Below are 20,808 nucleotides of genomic sequence, written 5' to 3' on the forward strand. Positions count from 1 at the left end.
CTTACGTTATTTTTAATTGCGAAAGTGTCAAATACGAAAGGAACGGTTTGAACGATTGACTAGGTAAGCATTTCTCAAAAAATTTGTACATTTCGATCACATCTTAGATTTCTATAAAATTGGTTTGCTGGTAAAGTACATGAAGCTGAACAATTTCCACTTCCCAAAATGTCCAAGAAAGTTTGTATGAAACATCCTTTTTTGTTACCAGATTTCCTTACACATTTGGTAACAAAAAAGGAATGTTTCATACAAACTTTCTTGGACATTTTGGGAAATATGGTAGAAATTGTTCAGCTTCATGTACTTTACCAGCATACCAATTTTTATAGAAATCTAAGATGTGATCGAAAAGTACAAATTATTTGAGAAATGCTCAGGTACTCTGAATAAACATATTGTGCTGTTTATTATAAGATTTAACTTGAGACTTTGAATAGAAGACACTATTATCATGACTGTAGAAGGCAGGTCTTTGATGATGATTTTAATTTTGCACGACAAATTTTGCAAATCCCGGAGCACACGTGCTACTGTTGTGAAACAATATTTTACGAGAAGCAAAGACTGGGAGCTTAAGATAGATGGGCGCTTCCTGCAACTTCCACGAGTATTTTAATAACGAAAGCCGAAGGCCGAACTCCGCATAGGGTCGACGCTCTGAAGCGTAAGGCAGGTGCGTGCTTCCTGTAAATTCCCCAAGTATCTTAATTGCGAAGGCCGAAGGCCGAGCTCCGCGTAGGGCCGAAGGCCCGAAGCGTAAGAAAGGTGCACGCTTTTTGCAGTTTCCCCAAGTTTCTTAATTGTAAATACCGAAGGCCGAGCTTCGCGTAGGGCCGAAGGCTCGGAGCGTAAGAGAGGTGCATGCTTTCTGCAGCTTCCCCAAGTATCTTAATTGCGAAGGCCGAAGGTTCGCGTAGGGCCGAAGGCCCGGAGCGTAAGAAAGGTGCACGTTTTTTGCAGCTTCCCCAAGAATCTTAATTGCGAAGGCCGAATGTCGAGCTTCGCATAGGGCCGAAGGCCCGGAGTGTAAGAAAGGTGCACGCTTTCTGCAGCTCGAAGTATCTTAATTGCGAAGGCCGAATGCCGAGCTTCGCATAGGGCCGAAGACCCGGAGTGTAAGAAAGGTGCACGCTTTCTGCAGCTCGAAGTATCTTAATTGCGAAGGCCGAATGCCGAGCTTCGCATAGGGCCGAAGACCCGGAGCGTAAGAAAGGTGCACGCTTTCTGCAGCTCGAAGTATCTTAATTGCGAAGGCCGAAGGCTGAGCTTCGCGTAGGGCCGAAGGCCCGGAGCATAAGAAAGGTGCACGCTTTCTGCAGCTTTTCCAAGTTTCTTAATTGCGAAGGCCGAAGGCCGACCTTCGCGTAGGGCAGAAGGCCCAGAGCGTAAGAAAGGTGCACGTTTTCTGTAGCTTCCTCAAGATTCTTAATTACAAAGGCCGGAGGCCGAGCTTCGCGTAGGGCCGAAGGCCCGGAACGTAAGAAAGGTGCATGCTTTCTGCAGCTTCCCTAAGTATCTTAATTGCGAAGGCCGAAAGCCAATTTATAATTATGTAGTTGCAGAGATATTAAGCCATAGCACTTTTCAATACGTCTGGTTTTTGGGTCCGACCTATTTAGGTTTTTAAGCACGTTTTATGCTAACATATCAAAATATCAACATGATGAAAGCTCCTTGAAGCAACTTAAGTGCCTTAAATCATATAAAAAATGTGGTTGGTTTGTATGGTCACTAAAATGTATAAAATAAAATAAATTAATTAAAAATTAAAAAACACGACTGCAATTCAAAAGCGAACTGAAAAGCTAAAAATAATTTTTAGTTATGTTAGGTACTCAACTTAATTAATGTAAAATATAATATATAGGGAAGTGTTCTGTCAGGGTCGTAAACAGCAAACGGAAAAGTTTAGGCTCATTTAGGATCGTGACTGTACCTGTATATTTTATTTCGATGCAGTCGGGGACCTGTGAATGGGAAAAATTCAATATATCAAGGTCCCCGACTGCAATCGAAATAAAATATACAGGTACAGTCACGATCCTAAATGAGCCTAAACTTTTCCGTTTGCTGTTTACGACCCTGACAGAACACTTCCATATATATTATATTTTACATTAATTAAGTTGAGTACCTAACATAACTAAAAATTATTTTTAGCTTTTCAGTTCGCTTTTGAATTGCAGTCGTGTTTTTTAATTTTTAATTAATTTATTTGGCTATATTCTTAAATAACTTAATTATATTTGATTCACGTTACTAATTTACATATGTGTACCAAATTTCAACTTAATTGGTCCAGTAGTTTCCGAGAAAATAGTCTGTGACAGACGGACAGACAGACGAGTGATCCTATAACGGTTCCTTTTTTTCCTTTTGAGGCACGGAACCCTAAAAATTAGGTAGGTCAAAACTTATTAAGTCTGCCTCTTGGAGTCTGTCCTTGCTTCGACTAGCAATTAAAATATGTAGGTACCTAGTACCTACGTGGTACTCATAGTGTTTTACTCTTTCTAATAGTGTACCTAGCTTAATTTCGCAATTATTAGCATTATAAAAGAAATTCGTTCTACTTGGCACGATGTACTTGGCATTCATACATTCTGTGTCAAAGTTTTATGCAATTTAACGACGCTTTCACTGCGTGCGTGTGTCCTACCAAAAATATGATACTAATTTATTTAACAAATTGACTGTTTTATCGCCTTGCTTGGGAGGCGATTTTTCCTTTTTAGGGTTCCGTACCCAAAGGGTAAAAACGGGACCCTATTACTAAGAATCCGCTGTCCGTCCGTCCGTCCGTCCGTCTGTCACCAGGCTGTATCTCACGAACCGTAATAGCTAGACAGTTGAAATTTTCACACATGATGTATTTCTGTTGCCGCTATAACAACAAATACTAAAAACAGAATAAAATAAAGATTTAAGTGGGGCTCCCATACAACAAACGTGATTTTTGACCGAAGTTAAGCAACGTCGGGCGGGGTCAGTACTTGGATGGGTGACCGTTTTTTTGCTTGTTTTGCTCTATTTTTTGTTGAGGGTGCGGAACCCTCCGTGCGCGAGTCCGACTCGCACTTGGCCGGTTTTTTTTTAATATGACTTGTACGGACGGACCTTGGTTATCCAAACGGAGCAGCCATTAACAGGCGTTTCCCTCTGTTGAAACTCTATTACATTGTATGGACTGACGTTTATCTGACATGGCTATTTTTACGTTACGTATACATTTGACGTGCCCCTCCCCCGCAAAAATCGGCAGACTGTTTTGTACAGATAATTACAGACAAGGCGTCTCCATTTGGTTATATCCTCCAAGGGCCAGACAATGAAATTGAACCTACTTAATTGCAATACAATTTTATACCTAAATACATTGTCAATACTGTCACGAGGAATGTCAGTATTCGAAGGTACCTACCATGTACCTACCTACCTTATGTTTGTCATTATATTATATGCGGATCAAACACTAAATAAAGCCTACTACTAAATCTTAATCTAAACTAACAACTAACAAATTCAAAACTTATTCACAAAATTCGCCCCGCACCCCTCCAGATGCAAAGGAGCCCATCACGCTCGCCGCGTTGCCACGTTGAACCGCGATGGCTAACCTTATTAGATGGATTAGGATTATACCACATAATCAATGAATAACGATTGAAAAATAATACCGTGACACGTATCCCATTATTATATAGTATGATATAAGAGGTAAGTAAGCCAATGCACTCTGACTGTGATTGTGTAAGCGCGTATAGTATAAGGGGCAGTATATGTTGAGAGGACAGATAAAACAAGACGACTAGAGTCGTACCATGCTACTCTTGGAGGATTTAACCAAACGGAGACGCCTTAATTGTCTGTAATGTAATTTTCTGTACAAAACAGTCTGCCTATTTTTGCAGGAGAGGGCACCTCAAATGTAGTAAAAATAGTCATGTCAGATAGACGTCAGTCGATACCTTGTGTATAGCCATTGGCCGCCTATTATCGACAGAGGGGAAAGACTGTTAATGGCTACTTCGTTTGGTTATATCCTCTGAGATGTTAGTATAATGACAACATTTTATTTGGCGTTCGTCATGTTGTGGATTTTAAGTGGTACCTACTAATCTATTTTACTAGTAAGGAGATTTCTCAGAGAGAGACCGATGTAGATAAAAGGTAAATATTTCACACTTATAAACGATTTTATCAGACAAATGCCAAAAAAGATTGTCAAAGATGCAAGAAAAAATATTTTCAATATAATTATCAAAATGGATTAATTTATTCATCCAAAAATTTTCGAAACTATGTTTTGAAATTCGTCGTTGAAATGAGTTGGTCAAACCAATTTGTCAGTAAATAGTAACTTCACTTTGATCTGTGTCAAATAGTCCTATAATATTTATTTATATTACAGTACTTAGCGACCCGCCCCGGCTTCGCAAGGGTTAACACATTATACATAAACCTTCCTCTTGAATCACTCTATTTATTAAAAAAAACCGCATCAAAATCCGTTGCGTAGTTTTAAAGATCTAAGCATACATACAGACAGACAGACAGCGGGAAGCGACTTTGTTTTATACTATGTAGTGATAGTGAAGATTCATCTGTAGCCCGTGCGTATACGCGTCCAGATCAAATAGAAAGTGCGCAGCGCGGCCTTGACGTTGACCGCCGGGGAAAGGGCCCCTGACCCCTTCCCTTGTGTCCAGAAACTGATCATGTAATAGGGTGTATTACTGCAATGTTTTGCCGCCAGAGTGCAGCACTAGCGCCTTTAGTACACCATAGAGTTACTCATACAAACTGTACCTTAAACTGTTTTTGACAAGTTTTTGAAACATCAAGGCGGTTTGTTTACAAAGGGCCTACCGGGAAATATGAAATCGAAACTCAGCTGTCTGCCTCTTTGTAGATGGTCAAACCAGTGCGTTCACTGGGTCAAACCAATTTGTCAGTAAATAGGAACAAAAAAACAATACTCATCCTTTTCTTTTGGGTGCTAGTACTAGTGTTAGACAAAGATAGTATGACTCTCTCTGTCTATGTTTGAAATAAGACAGTCCTGTGTAGTGTGTAGATATAGTTATCTAACCAGCTATTTTATTGACCCCTGTTGCACGTGATTTGCATGTGATGCACACAGCGCTTATCTTATCTATTTTTGTGGTTTTATTTTTATTTCTGTTGTAGTTATTTCACTTTCCTTTAACTGACGATAATTAAGTTTTTTTATTAGGTACTTATGTTTGCTTTTATAGGCGATATTTCATCGATTCTTTTAGTCGTAGAGTTAGACCAAGAAAAGTCTGCAGCGATTTTGAAGCCCACGCAGTGCAAGTTTTATTTACACGTCATAAATTCATAGAAGTTTGACGTTTAAAATGACACTTGCACTGCGTGGGCTATCAAAATCGCTGCAGACTTTTCTCAGTCTGACTCTATAAAGATGTTTTGCTAGAAAAGGACAATTGTATTTCTGTTTTATGATAATACTAATAACTCTATGTTAAATGTGTCAAACCTTTGTCATTCAGCTTTGACATAACTATCTAATCGAAACTAACATGTCAACTATATAAATTATTCGAAGAAACCAAAAAATAGTAAAATTCTAGTAACCGTACGCATTTAGTTATGAAGTCAGCAAAATCACCACCATTGCCTTCTTTGAAGAAAGACCAAGCATGCAGTAACGACACCAAATTTAGCATTAAAAAACTCGTGACCAGAAAACAGAAAGTCATTCTTCCACGGCAAAGAGTGAAAATAAGAACGTCCAATCGTCACAAGCTCAGGATGTTTCTGAGAAAACGGAGGCCTTTCTTTACGAACAAGTATAGCAAAGTGAAGACAAAGGTTGTGGATAAAGTGAATTCAGTGACTGAGAAAATTCAGGATAAGTTTACGGATGTAGCGTTCGAGTTACAGATGATGTCGTTTGAGAATCCTTTTAGTAGGGATTTTTATGAAGATCATTGTATTATCCTGTAATATCTTAATGAACATGCTGTAAAAATAAATGTTAATATTTTTGTTTTCAAGCTTTCATTTAATTGAACGGGCATTAGCTAAGGTCTCCGTTTCAGTCTGGGCAAAAATGCTTTCGTACCTAACGATCGTTTTACCCAGTAATTATTTTTATGGTTGATTTATTACGCATTCAATTTAAACACAACTTACAAACCATTTATAAATATTTATAGTGTTTCTTAAAACATTAACTTTCAAATTGTACAGTTTATTCTAGATAGCAATTAGGATGAAACAATAATCATTTGAACTTATAGTTACTATATAACAATTGTTACGACTACTACTAATTTATTTTTACACTTTTAACCTAACGTTACGATTACCTAAGTAAATACATTTTAATTTAATCTAAGTACAACTTTGGTAATAACGTGCTCTTATTTGCACCAAGCACTTAGTAATTTACAATAATGTGTCGAGAGTGTAAATGTACAAATTCGACTAATGAAAATAATCATCATTTTAGCCTTTAGTCGCCCACTGTGCGCATAGGCCTCTCTTCGTGTACGCCACTTAATGAAAATAATTTAATATGTTTACTACAATTAGGAAAACCTAGGTCATAAATTGTCCAGATTGACTCTATACTTGTGCTGCTTAGGGCACTTTCAGACGTTTTTTTCTGTGCGTGTCCGACCGTTTCGGCGTTACGCGCTTACACGCGTGCTATATTTCGCTAAATTTTGGTCTATACGTGCCTACACGTGCTTCCAAAAATGAGTACCTAGCCAAGATGACAATTCAAAACGCTATATTGGCATGTTGTCGACGGGGCCGGGTTTGCGTTGTAGAAATCTTAAAAGACGAAACAGGAGCTGAGATTTAAATATTTTAGGTAAATATACCCATCTCGCTAACGGAAGCGGCTCCTAAAACTAGTGCGATAAGGACAAGGCGAAAAATCCTGCGTAAAAATCTCAAAAACCGAGGTTTGTTACTCGACTGTTTCCTCCTCCAAAACTTAACCAATCGTAACCAAATGTGGAAATCTAAATGATTATGAAATTATTTGTGTCGGACCGTTTTGCTTTTTTGGCTAATTGATATCAGTTTTGAATACCACGCCTCTCATTGCGGCATAGTCAATTAGGCCATTTTGGCCATTTTTGAAGGGCTCTAGCGCTTTAAAAAACCAAAAATATCAAAAAAAGCAAAACGGTCCGACACATATATTGACAATATTAATCTGTGTTGAAAAAATAATTGCTCTAGCTTCAAAACCCACGGAGGAAACAGTCGAGTACGTTTGTATGGAGAAATGACCACTCCTGTTGGCTCTTAAGACGTAATTTTCCAGTGAACGTTTTTCTGACATAATGATGTATCAATATTCAGGACTCATGATCATCGGCATATCATCTCTCCTGTAGTGATGGTCGTCATAGTACACGTGGTCTTCGCTCTTGGAAGGTACCTGGATGATTTCCACTTGGGTCTTGCCTTCGTCCTTCCTGTTTTGGACGTGAGAGTGGTCGAACATGCCCTTTAGGCTGAGGATAGATGCCATCACGGTTGAAAAGAAGCCCATCATGAGACCTGAGAAAGAATAACGGGGATAAGGGGAAGAGGAATAAAAAGAGGAGTTTTTTGAATACAAAAACATGTTTTTAATCAATCAATAAATTTCACGTACTTAAAAAGTAGGTACAGGAGATATTAAAGAAACTTACGGCCTGATTTGAACTCTAGGATACGTTATAATTTAGTCTAGATAAGGTATGGATCGGATATGTCAGTGTCAAAAGTGACGTATTTGTTTGAAGAAACGTTACTTTTGACCATTAATAAAAGGTCATTGCTTTTGACACTGATATATCCGATCCATATTATTGCATCTAGCTAAACCTAATATTTGACGTATCTTAAAGTTCGAATCAGGCCGGTAGACTTTTGTGATTTTGATTTTTTTATGTAAGTACCTCATAAATTTAGTCTCAAAAAGCATCGCAAAATGGTTGCATTTTGAACTGTCTTATATAGTCGTATTTTGTTCAATGTAATATGTAAATATGAATAATATATGTATAGGAACTTTGGTTAAGTTTGCTATAAAAATAGTAGTTTTTCCACCGCCTGGATAAGCTTGGCTATCGTGTTGTTATAAAAGTTACAGGAATTTAAACAACGAACGTTTAGTATTAGATTAAAATTTAATCTAATACTAAATTCCGCTCGTTCTTTACAACCTTACAACCTTACCTTTTACGGACAAAAAAGCTAGAGCCTTCAGCGCAACAGGCACCAGTATACTTTTCGCGGCTAACAACCCCAGTATCAGTGGCATCATCATCTTCTTCGGCATCTTGAATTTGTTCCGCCTTCTTTTGCTTCTCTTTGGCTGCTTTATCACTTTGTAGATGCATTTGTTGATTTTGCCTTTGCTTTTACGTTTGTGCTTTTTCGATTTCTTTGACCGTTTTAATGTTTCTTTGGGTTTCGATTTTTTCTTTGCGAGCGCACGGGAAGAATCTTTAATTGAGAAATACACAGATTTGAACAAGAATTTATTAATTCACGATTACAACATGATAATTTAGTATTTTTTTCCTTTGCTGAGTGGAAGAGAGTTACAAGATAGGCATATTTTTCTTAAGCGTGCAGTACAAGGTCATTTAGCTGTTAAAAAGTTATAATACAGTCAACTCTCCTATTCTAGTTACTTTGACGTAAATTTTAAAAAGATTCAGCATATAAATGATTTAGTGAATTTTGCTAAAGTCTTTGAATAATAACTATTTATTGTTGTGATGATTGAAGGACGTCTTGGTACATACGGATGTCTTGGGCTAATGTGAAAATATGAGGTTTAAAAGTAATAAAAAGAAATCAGAAAACATACCTTGTAACGACCTCCTCTCAAAGCTCCCAGGCTTGAACACCCATTCCACTGGCTCAGTTTCGTTGTAACTTTGGTTCACAAACGTATGGTTTGGAGGAACGAAACCAAACACCGTCTCCGTCTTTACGATACCGTAGTTGTTAGTGTTGTCTAGAATCAATCCGCTTGAGTAAGGCATCATTTCGTAAATTATGCCTTTTGTCTTCTCTTTTGATTGTTGTTTTACTAGCTTGACAACTTCTTGTTTGGTTTGATGTTTAATGATTCTTTAAATCAGAATATTTATTGATACTATTGAATGAAGATTTGAGTTGCTTCTTTTATTCTTATGCCGTCAATATAGTTGTCTCCTGTTTTTATTGATTGTTTGAGCTCTTATTAACCAATATTGGATGTAGATATTAATTTATAATTAATTATCAACAGGTATATAGTTACTACTTGAATTGTTCCACCTGTACTGATTCTTTTATGTGTATGACTCGCAAGCAAATAAATATCAATATATACGTTTTTTATCCGAATATACCCAATGTCTTTTAATGTCACTAACAGTATGACAGGTTTAAAAGTCCACTTAGTCTTTTATACGAAGAAACGAGTTCATTACGGCCTATCAAGCATTACGTCGCGACTAATGCGTTCAAGTCGACAATTAAATGTTAATTTGAACCTGTGAAAGCATATTATGATAGTTCTGTTAACCTAGAAGCAAAGACCATGTTCATTTGAAGGTCATTGTCATAGCATTGCTGGAATACTATGGTACTGTTAAAACAATTTTGTAATTGAAATAATTATTTCTAAATAATGTGTTACCTACTAATCATATTCCTTGTGTTTTTCCGGATTTTTGCCACGGCTCATGGGAGCCTGGGGTCCGCTTGGCAACTAATCCCAAGAATTGGCGTAGGCACTAGTTTCTACGAACGCAAAAGCCATCTGACCTTCCAACCAAGAGGGTCCCTATCGGGATTGAGTCTGGTTTTCTGACGTTGTTTTCGTTCACCGAAAAGCGACTGGTTAATATTAAATGATGTTTCGTACATACGAGGGGAGGCTGAAATATTCGCGGCCTACGCTAGAAAATAAAGAAAATTAAAGAAAAACACTATGCTACTTTTTTCCCCACCTCTTTGGCAGTTTAAATATTATTGCCGCCATTACTAACGATTATTAACGATTAATAATGAATAGGTATTTAATTGAATACTCTCTTTGATTTTTTTTTCTCAGGCCGCGAATTATTCAGCCACCTCTCGTAAGTTCCGAAAAACTCATTGGTACGAGCCGGGGTCTGAATCGCGACCTCCGGATTGAAAGTCGCACGCATTTCAAATTGGGACAAAAATGTAAGTATTTATGTAAGCTTTAGTTACGAAAATTCCACAGTTACGTTTTCAGAGTTTATATTGTACAGAATTGGGATTGCTATATTTCTATATACTCGGCGCTGAGCGGGTATTTATTCGTCCCCCTCGCTGTTGAGACTTCGGGTTGCTGGTGCGCTGAGGGCACAGAATAAATAATAGTACTAGGTACAGAAGACTCACTCTCTAACAAAACGCGTCTGTTACTATCAGCACAGATATGGCCGCTAGGTGGCGACAGCGCCACGCGCGGCTTATGGCTTTCCCCAAAATTGGGGCGGAACGGATGTACTTTTAGCTACCTGTAGCAAAGCGACGAAATCGCGGAGTGAGCCACGCCTGCTGAGGGTAAGACCTTCCTCCGTGAGCTGGGTCGTCGCCTGTTCGAAAGGGGCCTTGACTCCGCTCCGGGGTTTTCCTAATGCAAAGGCTGTCCATCGCAATCCAACGCGGCAACGCAGCGAGCGTGATGGGCACCTTTGCTTCGGGGGCAGTCCGGGATAGGTTTTTGTGATTACTTTTTATATATTTAGTTTGTATTTATATTTATGTTTCTACAATAAATATTATTTCGCCTAATATTGAAATATGATAAAAAAAGTACAAAATAAAAATCGGCCCTTAGTAGATTTAACCTCCTAAGGCCCAAGGTCCTACCTGTAGTACCTTTTCAGTTCGATGAAATTTAAATCCTATTCAATTGGAACAGAGTCGCTTTTACATTGTTACCTACACTATTACCTACACTATAAGTTCAAATATTGGATTTTTTATTTACATGGCTGAGCTTTAGGAGGTTAAGGGGAACATCGTCAGGAAACCGGACTAATCCCAATAAGAGCCTAGTTTACCCTCGGGGTTGGAAGGTCAGATGGCAGTCGCTTTCGTAAAAACTAGTGCCCATGCCCTGGGATTAGTTGCCAAGCGGATCCCAGGTTCCCGTGAGCCGTGGCAAAATGCCGGGACAACGCGAGAAAGATGATGATTAGATTTAAGGGGCTATATATCTTCACTCTTCAGTATAATGTTCAGTAGAGGATTCCTGCTCCGTCTTCGCAGTCAAAAGCTTTGATACGTTGTCTCGTACCTCTGACTCTTATGGAGATAGCTCTTATCACCGAAATTTGGACTTTAACTTTCAGCCAGCCTTTTAACTTTAAGGGGCTATATATTTTGCAAAAACTTAGCTATACTCTCCGATTACATTGTAAGTGGACCGTAACAGCTGCCCTGCCATTATCCGAGCGCCCGACTCATTTCACGGTCCATCGTCGTCTAAGAAAATCACTGCTCTACTATTTACTTTCATATTGTTCTCTTTGGGTTTTTAATATTCTGATATTAACTTTTCCCACGGAGATCGGTGCTTAACTAATGGATTTGTTACATGCGGTATGGACACTTTAGTCTAAGAGCTAGCTACAGAAATAGGTATGATATGTATAGAGCAACGAAATCCCTCTAGTAAGTGTGCCATACTATCATTATTTATTAATCCGGGCGCCTGGCAGCTCTTCAGCGGTGGGTGGGAGAGTGGATGAGCAACAACATACGACTATGCGTAAAGAAATTGTGAGTCAGGTGCAATTTTCTCGTGGTCTTCATGCAGGCGCTCAAGTGGCTTGTGTACTTTCATCACCTGGCACTACTTTTCCCCCAAATAAAACGCCTGGCATATTATTATATTATTTTTGAATTAAATACATAATTAGCAATAATATCACACCAAACACAGAGCTCTATAAATTGCACACCTTCAATTGATTTTACAACCCATTTGTTGCCCAACCACTGTCACACCCACCGCTGAACAGCTGCCAGGGGCCCGGATTAATTAATAATGATAGTCTGGCACACTAACTAGAGGGATTTCGTTGCTCTATAAATTGCATACCTATTTCCGTAGCTAGCTCTCCGGCTACTTGTATTTAAATGTCTGTCAGAGAATTGCCCGGTTTACTTGGACTTGGAGGATATAATCAAACGGAGACGCCATATCTGTAATTTTCTGTACAAAACAGTCTGCCGATTTTTGCGGGGGAGGGGAACGTCAAATGTATGCGTAACGTAAAAATAGCCATGTCAGATAAACGTCAGTCCATACATTGTGTATGACCGTTGGCCGCCTATTTTCGACAGAGGGGAAAGCCTGTTAATGACTAGTCCGTTTAGTTGTATCCTCCAAGCCGGTTAAGATTTAACTATATATCTACCTCAAATATATTTTGATGTAATGTTTGTTTTTCTGTGATACTTACCTTTATATGCATTCTTTCCTACTTAAATTCTTACCCTAACCCCTACCCTAAGTTTGTCTGGAAGAGATCGCTTACAGCGATAAGACCGCCTGTTGCTACATTTTTCTTTTGTGGTGCAATAAAGTGAATTTACTTACTTACTTAAATTATTATAAACAATATTACATATTACAAGACAGTGTTACAGAAATAATTGACTAACAGCCATATTCGAACTTTAAGATACGTCAAATATTAGATATCTACATATTAGACATCACCGAGATATGTCAGCGTCAAACAAGTGTCAAAAGTGACGTTTCTTCAAACAAAATGTCACTTTTGATACTTATTTGACACTGACATATCTTGGTGATGTCTAATAGATATCTAGTTCAAAATTCGAATCGGACCCTAAGTCATCAGTCATCAGTCAGTTACACTACTATCATATACATTACTACTTCATTCGTCATATACTTAAAAGAAAGGCAATTAAATACTCCCCATAAAGGTTAATTAGGTATTTAATAAAAATTTAAACGATTAAAGCATTAGTGTCTTTATATTTTCATGTTCGTTGATCATTTTACAATTTTAATACATACATGATCGTACATCATTCATGGTAACTACTATCATATACATTACTACGTCGATTTGGTTCATTTTATTCGTATTTCTATTAAATTAAATAAATAACTTAATGTTCATTAAACACTAATTAAATAAATTATGAAATTATTTACAAAAGCGCGAGCGTATAATAAAAACAACAACAGAACCATTCATATACCGAAATGACAGGTCCATTTCAGTATTGAATTAAACTAAGTAAAGTTTGTAGAAGTTCTGCCCTTCGGTGGTTGACTTGTAAATCGTAAAAAAACCGTGTAAGTACATTGGGAAACCAAAATACGCTTTCGGCTAACAGCTAGCAAAAGTGTATAAAAACAAATGCTACTAAACCTTTGTAATCTATAGCCTTACAATAACTGGACTAACACGGTGAAGGAATTAAACTTGGATGGCAACTGCGAGTTATCGTCGACTTTATTCTACGTTTAGTAACTGCCTTTCTGTAATCCCATGGTGGCGGCGAACAGGGCAAAGAAGAACCCAGCCAATCCCGTCGCTCCTACCAGCAGTACCAATCCGGCGACCATTAGAGGTATCATTGCGAAGTACTTCATCTTGTACGCTAGGAGGAGCGGCATCATGTACTTCCCCAGTTTCTTCGTCTTGGGTTTCTTCGGTTTGACCTTGGTCTTTGATCTGTCGTGTTGTCCGTCCTGTTCCTCCACTTCGTATTCACCTTCTACGTCTTCGCCATCATCTTCGTCATCCTCTGCACCTTCAATGCCGAAGAGGTCTGGAACAGGAAACAAAAGTCTTTGATATAGCAATCTTACTTTAGTGTTATCATTGGTTGAAGGATTATCGGTTTTATTTTGATAATGATGTCGCTCGCATTTCAAAATGAGTATAATTATGATTATAATAATGCGGTACCTGGGTATAAATACAATGCTTATAACCTTTGACCTTGACCTCAATTGAGAAGTTGAGATTAAGTTTATGTATGAAGCCAATATTATATGAGTACCTAATATGGTAAAAAGATTTTTCAGATACGGCAATTATGCTAAATCTTAGTGTAATGAAAGCAGGATTATAAACCCAAATAGTATTTCAAACCGCTGCTTAAATACATTTCGCTAAATGACTATAATACTTTATAACTGAAAGAAAACCGAATAAAAACTTACTAATAATTAAACCAAAACAAGCGACTGCAGATTGCATAGTTTCAAATTCATTAATTTATTTATATATGTAATGTACCTTTGTATCAATAATTACAAACTAATGTAATTGAACCGTAAAAAACATATTTTCACAAAATCTTATAGACAATATATATTGCGTTACTAAATACATTAAACATATTATTAGCATAGGTAATGCACCTTTTTCTAAATAAAGTTGAAAGCAAATTTTTACTAATTATATTTTCATCTAAGACATAATACCTAATTAAAAATTTTCTGAAAGAAACTTTTTATTTTAATTTGGTTAGGTACACTTTCGATAGGTTGAGGGAAAAAAGGTAGAAAAGATAATTAGGTTACATAATGATGATACTAATACGTGATAACATCAAACTGCAATTAACAAAACGCAAAGGAAAACAATAAATAGTTTAAACATGGTATCGAGATGTGCTTATAATTAGCAAAACATGCAAAAGTTATAATCTCTTTTAATAACCCGTCTAACAACAGTTTCATGCGTAGAGATCCGAGATAATTAACGACTTAAATAGTTAGGCTATCTTTACTAGTTCATATTATCTTCGCGTTTTCTTCATCTGATAGTAACACGCAAAACCCATTTTCTAAACTGTAATAGGTAGACTTTGTTCATTAGAAAAGTTGAAATCTACTTGACTTTTTCCCTTAATTAGCAAAATCAGCAGAATATGATTACACAATTCATCGCATGTGTACAGTTGTACCTACTTATACACTGTGTACAGATGTTTCTGAATTCCTATGAAATATTATTAGATATTGAGCTTTTCGCTGACAGATGCAACAAAATTATTTTATAAACTAGTAATTATGTTGTTCTTATTATAAATTCATAACAAAATTACATTTAGTAAACATAACAACTAAAAGGTAGACTTAGTCAAAGATAGATAAATAAAAGTATTATGAGCAAGCTGCGATTATGAGCACCTATTTGAATAATTATGCCATCAATAGTCAGAAAATTCAGGGTCATAACTCATAATACATAATATTATAATGTGCAAATGTCAAAATGTTTAAGTGTCATGCTGTATAACTGTCAATTAGTCCGAATATTGTAATGTTTAGGCACGCTACTTAAGTAAAAAATAGAAATTATCAAACCTGAACATTCGATCTAGTTCTTGATGTCTAATGTTAATAATTGCGAACGAATTATATTAAAGAAAATATTATATTGAATGACTAGAAAATTATAATAGAATAATAATTCATGACGATATACTCGTATGTAGAAATTAAATCATGCATGCGCAATTTTGCACCAAAATACCCTGTCGTATCGTTAGGTACCCAAACATATTTCTGCCTTTCTTTGAAGTAGCGTTCAAAGCCTACTTGGATATTGTGTCAGTTGGTCATTCTGAAACTAGGTCATTAAAATCTTCAAAAGTATTCACCATAATTAGTTTATACACTAGAATTTCCTATAATTGGGATAATTATAAATGTCAAGACTTTGACCATAGATACTTTCAATGAAATACACTTAGACATCTTATCATTGTGAGATTGTGACACACAAATTTGGACACATCCTCTAAAGAAAATGAAAGAAGATCTAAGACAAAGAGTAAGTAACTAGGTGAAGCGTAAGCTGATGATTTAATTAGGTATTTCCTCCACTTTTTACTATAGGAATCGATTAATAATGATTAACTTTTTTTGGTATAATTATACACGAAAGTAATAATAAAGTTCCGTAATATTAATGAATGTCAGCCGCAGTAGAGTGTGTCCATTCCGTATCGTGTCGTGTTGATTCCGGTAATTATGTCCAATTTATGAATCAATTACAATGAAAATGAAACATTTTGCAATTCATTTCCTTACCTGCCATGTCTGTTATTTTTGCAATCTTTGTATTTTTATATCATCTAATTACGCCAACTATAATCATAGAATAAGGTACTTCCCAAATGTGTTGGCCAGAATCTTTTGTCAAATAATTAATTTGTAGAAAAAGGTTTTCCTAAAACCGTTGTCTTTTCAACAAAGTAGGAAAGGCAAACCTAATGAATTCAGCCAAACTTTAACTATTATAACCAAATTTATATCATCAACACTTCAAAAACTTTACGATTGAAGAAATAATAATAAACTACTTAAATGAATTTTGGGTATTTTTTCACAACCCTCAATATAGGCTTTCATAAAAATGTGCCACAACAATCAAGCCGAAATTGGGCCAGACAACATTTCTAGATAATCTCGTTAGTTAAATTATAAGCTGACGGTAGGGAGATTATAATCTAACCTAACCTAACCTACGTTAGATTGTAAACTAACGGTTTCACAATCTTACGGTGTCATATACATTGTTTATATCCACTTTTCTGACTTCAGCACCTTGTCATTTTCAAATAGAGCAATGAAAGACGCAGTGTATTATTTATCAATTATGTATGGATGGAACAATGAAACAAATATCTAGAATTGTGCAATATCCTATACCTCATTCTCACATTTGACGTATGTGCATGTGTGGGATTTGGCTAACAAACTGATTAAGTTTTGTTCTTAATAATTTTGTTTAATATTTAAAATTACAAATACAAGTTTTTATCTATTTTAGCAAGTATTCTCCACTCACTTGAATTTTTAGTCGCTATTGGCGACATGTTTCGGGCCCTTCGGGGGTCCTTCCTCAGGCTCGAGTGCTCGCGGCTACTGCAACTCGTTGCAGTTTAAAATATGTCTCACGAAAGTTTAATATCGATTATTCTCCACTCCGCTGGATCTCAGCCAATTCTATTGGTTGATTCCCGTACGTATCTCTCTCTTTCTCTCTCCGCCTCAGTGAAAAGCCTCAGTTAAAGGCAGACTCAAACATATACTTAAACATCGAAAAACCCAAGGTCTGCATAATATTATATCACCACGCCTTAAACTTTTGCATATAAATATAAAACAATTAACCAGACGGAACAAAAGCCAACGAACCAATAAATCGCTAAACAGCAAAGACAATCGCCAACAATGATCGTTCTATTTCCATCTATTTCGCTAGGAATGGTAATCAGACGCAGTGGAGCGCGTCTGTATGGTTCAGTTGACCACGCGATGCACTATAATGTACATTTACATTTTACACTCGACAAGCGGAAAAGATGATGGGTTGCTGATCAAATTTAGGGGTTCGGTGAGAGTGATGACTTGTCGCTAACGGGAGGTAATGATGGTGGTGTGTGAAGTCACCATTAAATTGGCAATTAGGTAATAGATGAAGAAAAAGTTTTGGTAATGAAAGTTGATGAAGTGAAGCTAAGGGCTGGGATGTAAGTAGGTCAAGTAACGGAATATAATAGGGTATTTGCTAAGGGTTTCTGTTTAGTATGGTTAGTTTTAGAGTTTTGTAGGGCATAGAATAGTTGGTCCTTAGGTGTATATTAATCATTGCTTCAACAAGCTTTTCTTTATCTTAATCTCAAGCGTTTTTTTGTCGTTTATAAAATTTGAATCAAGAAGTGAACAATTACTTATTCAAATATTGTCTCTTAAAGATGTTTGTCTTATTTAAGCTAAGATAATTTGCGACCACTCAGTTTACATTTTTAAACATTGCAGTATGGGGTCGACTGGACCATGTAGTATAGGTAGGTATGATTATTTGATGGGTCAAGCTACTCGTAATTGCCATACTAATCGTGATAAAGTATATAGCTGCTGTAGTGTGTTAGTGTACTTGTATTTTAAAATCTTAAAAAATAAACTGTTATAATTATAAAAAGTCAACAAGAGTAAAGTATCAAATAGGTTGTTTATTATTTCTGTATTACATAAAATTGAGTCAACGAGCAATTGAGTCATTTAAGTACTTTTGTACTGTACCTAAGATGACATGTGACAAAAAGAATTAAAAGTTAAAATATTACGTAATTGGTTCTTTAAATTGTATTACGTTAGACTACTCATACTTACAAGAAATAGATCTCCTCTGGGCCGTTTGTTCCGTGAACCCTTCAGGTTTCTCAATGATTGGTTCCTCGTACTCGCCCAGCGACCTCCCCTGGTATTCCCTCAAAGGTATCGCTATCGGCTGGAAAGGACCCCCCTCCAACGGGTTATACGCATCCTGCGTCAAGTTCTCCTTGCTTTTCCCTTCGGCAATTGCAAAATAATTACCGGGGAAAAGAACCTCCGACTTATATTTATTATCTGGCGCATAATAAACACTCCTTTCTCTAGTCGGCTCCTTCAACGGGATCGCGCGGGGCCTGAACCTATAACCCTCAAACTCCTTCGATCTCCTCGGCGCTCCTTCAGGCTGAACATTTATTGCACTGGTCACATTAACAACAGCAGTCCTCGATCCACTATTTTGAACACCAGATAACGACCACAGTTTAGTTAAATTACTTTCATAATCTTCAGCTGAAGTTATAACAACTATGCAAAACACCATCGCCGTCTCCCGCCACATCTTGAGCGTCATTTTAAAAATTGACTTTTGCTCAGACGTCACTGATTGCACAATTGAGTTATAGTTCACTTTCTTTTGTATTATTGTTTCACCCCGCCGGTCGATCCACCATTTTGTTGCAAGCGATCGCGTAAAACTGAATCACTATCGTTGGACGACGTTATATTTATACATGTGTAGTATAAACTTGCGTTTTTCCTTCGGGTTACGCTCGGCCGGGCGCGGGTACGGAACCACTCGGTCCGCCTGCTATTCCGATATGTGCGAAAAATGAAAAGACACCAAAATAAAACCTGGGTTCCCATCACGGCTGGTCTGCCTCGGTAATGGCAACCAATTTTCTCCGATACAGTGGGGTAATTTGCGATATTGTTATCATGTCATTATTTGAGACTCTTCGGAGACGTTTTCAAAATAAGCAGACGTGAAATTTTGTATCATTTCTTTCAGATTATTTTATTTTTATGTCTTACGTCAATGACTTAAGGGTTAAAATTGAATGGATTGGTTGCTTGCAAATGGCAAAAAGGTAAAGTTTAATTTAATTTAGTTGTAGAGAAGATGTATTTAGGATGGTAATGAAAGCGAAAAGATGACACTCGTGTCAACTTTATGTCATCATTCACGGATATCTGGATATCTTCTTTTAGGTACCTACTTTTAAAATTGGTATGAAAGTACATATATTTAAATGTAAAGGCATATAAGCATAAAAGTTTAAAACCCTCCCGATGGCTATTCCTTCCGTCGTAATTTTCGCGCACCGCGCCATATCCCCCCCCCTTCTAATTCCTCTTCTTCTCTTCTCTTCTTTCCATGCTGTTACCCCCTGCTGGGATGTAGGGCTCAAATCTTCTTTCCACTTACTCCGGTCCTGGGCAGCTTGGGTAGCCTCCTCCCACCCCATCCCCAACACACCCAGCTCTTGCTCCACTGAACGGCGCCAAGTAGATTTAGGGCGACCATGTTTCTGTGTGCCGGGCATCTTCCAGGTCAGGCAGGGCCACTTTAGATAGGTGGGTGCACAGAACATATTAAAGAGGTTAGAACGGCTATCGCGCGCAGTTAGTATCGGAACCGGTGTCGCCGCTCGTTCCTCACCACATTTACTAACACTCGCGCAACGGTAGTAAAAACTAGCTAGCGCCTTGTGTGCGTGGTGAATGGATACGCCTCCTTTAGACAGATTTGATGTCTGGCTTCTTAATCTGAAGGTTATTGTGGCGCAAAAAGGCATGTTTACTTCATTTCGGTCAGCGCAGGTGAGTAGCATGCGAGCGTTTGCTCAAAACCCCGCGGTGCCACGTACCCTGCTCGCATCGCCATTCTAACTTGTTCTGTGGGTGGGTGTCAGGTCTCCTGAGGATATGCTCAATCCAATGCCATTTCTGCGAGTGAATGAATGCTAATAATGAATGATTTGTGCGGGAATACTAATTCCTCTTAAACGATATAACAATAAGTTAAGCTTTGGTGTGCTGATGGCTTGATCAGTGTAAGATGAAGCTGATTTTGGTCGAAAACTCAACTGACATGGCTGAAACAGTTGCCAAGCTGATATATGGGACTGGACGGGACAAGTTGGTCGTTCCTAAGCGATGGTGAGATGACCTTGAGGCTAATGGGAGATGGGTAAATATCGAGATATGGTAAGGGAGGAGGGAGGCTTTGCCTAGCAGTAGCAGAATCTAAGCTCATCAGCCATATTTGAACTTTAAGATACGTCAAATTCTAGATATTGAAACGATATGGATTGGATATGTCAGTGTCAAACAAGTGTCAATAGTGACGTTTCTTCAAACAAACACGTCACCTTTGACACTTGTTTGGCACTGACATATCTTGGTGATATCTAATAGATATCTAGTTCAAAATCGGAATCAGGCCCCATATCTAGTGGTTGGTTAGACACTTATTAAACAAGTAATAAAATATATTTTCACAAAATACCTAGTAGTACTTACTAAATTACGTTTGTTATACATATTTATGCCCGTAAACCTGTAATGACGTGTTATTGGATTTACGTACATAATACTAGAATGAATTATCGATTACTTATCCAATAGACAATTTATCTATTAGG

At 37.4% G+C, this 20,808-nt stretch overlaps 1 protein-coding gene across 1 annotated transcript; it reads right to left on the reverse strand.

The window, feature by feature from the left end:
• Positions 1-13,479: 13,479 nt before the first annotated feature.
• Positions 13,480-19,342, reverse strand: LOC134657401 (uncharacterized). Its single transcript, XM_063512948.1, has 2 exons — positions 18,221-19,342; positions 13,480-13,854 (listed from the first exon to the last, which is right to left on the reverse strand). Exons 1-2 carry the CDS (start codon positions 18,732-18,734, stop codon positions 13,547-13,549), a joined length of 822 nt encoding a protein of 273 aa, XP_063369018.1. The 5' UTR covers positions 18,735-19,342; the 3' UTR covers positions 13,480-13,546.
• Between the last annotated feature and the right edge of the window lie 1,466 nt (positions 19,343-20,808).

Source organism: Cydia amplana, chromosome 20, assembly GCF_948474715.1.
Source record: "Cydia amplana chromosome 20, ilCydAmpl1.1, whole genome shotgun sequence".
Lineage (NCBI taxonomy): Eukaryota > Metazoa > Arthropoda > Insecta > Lepidoptera > Tortricidae > Cydia > Cydia amplana.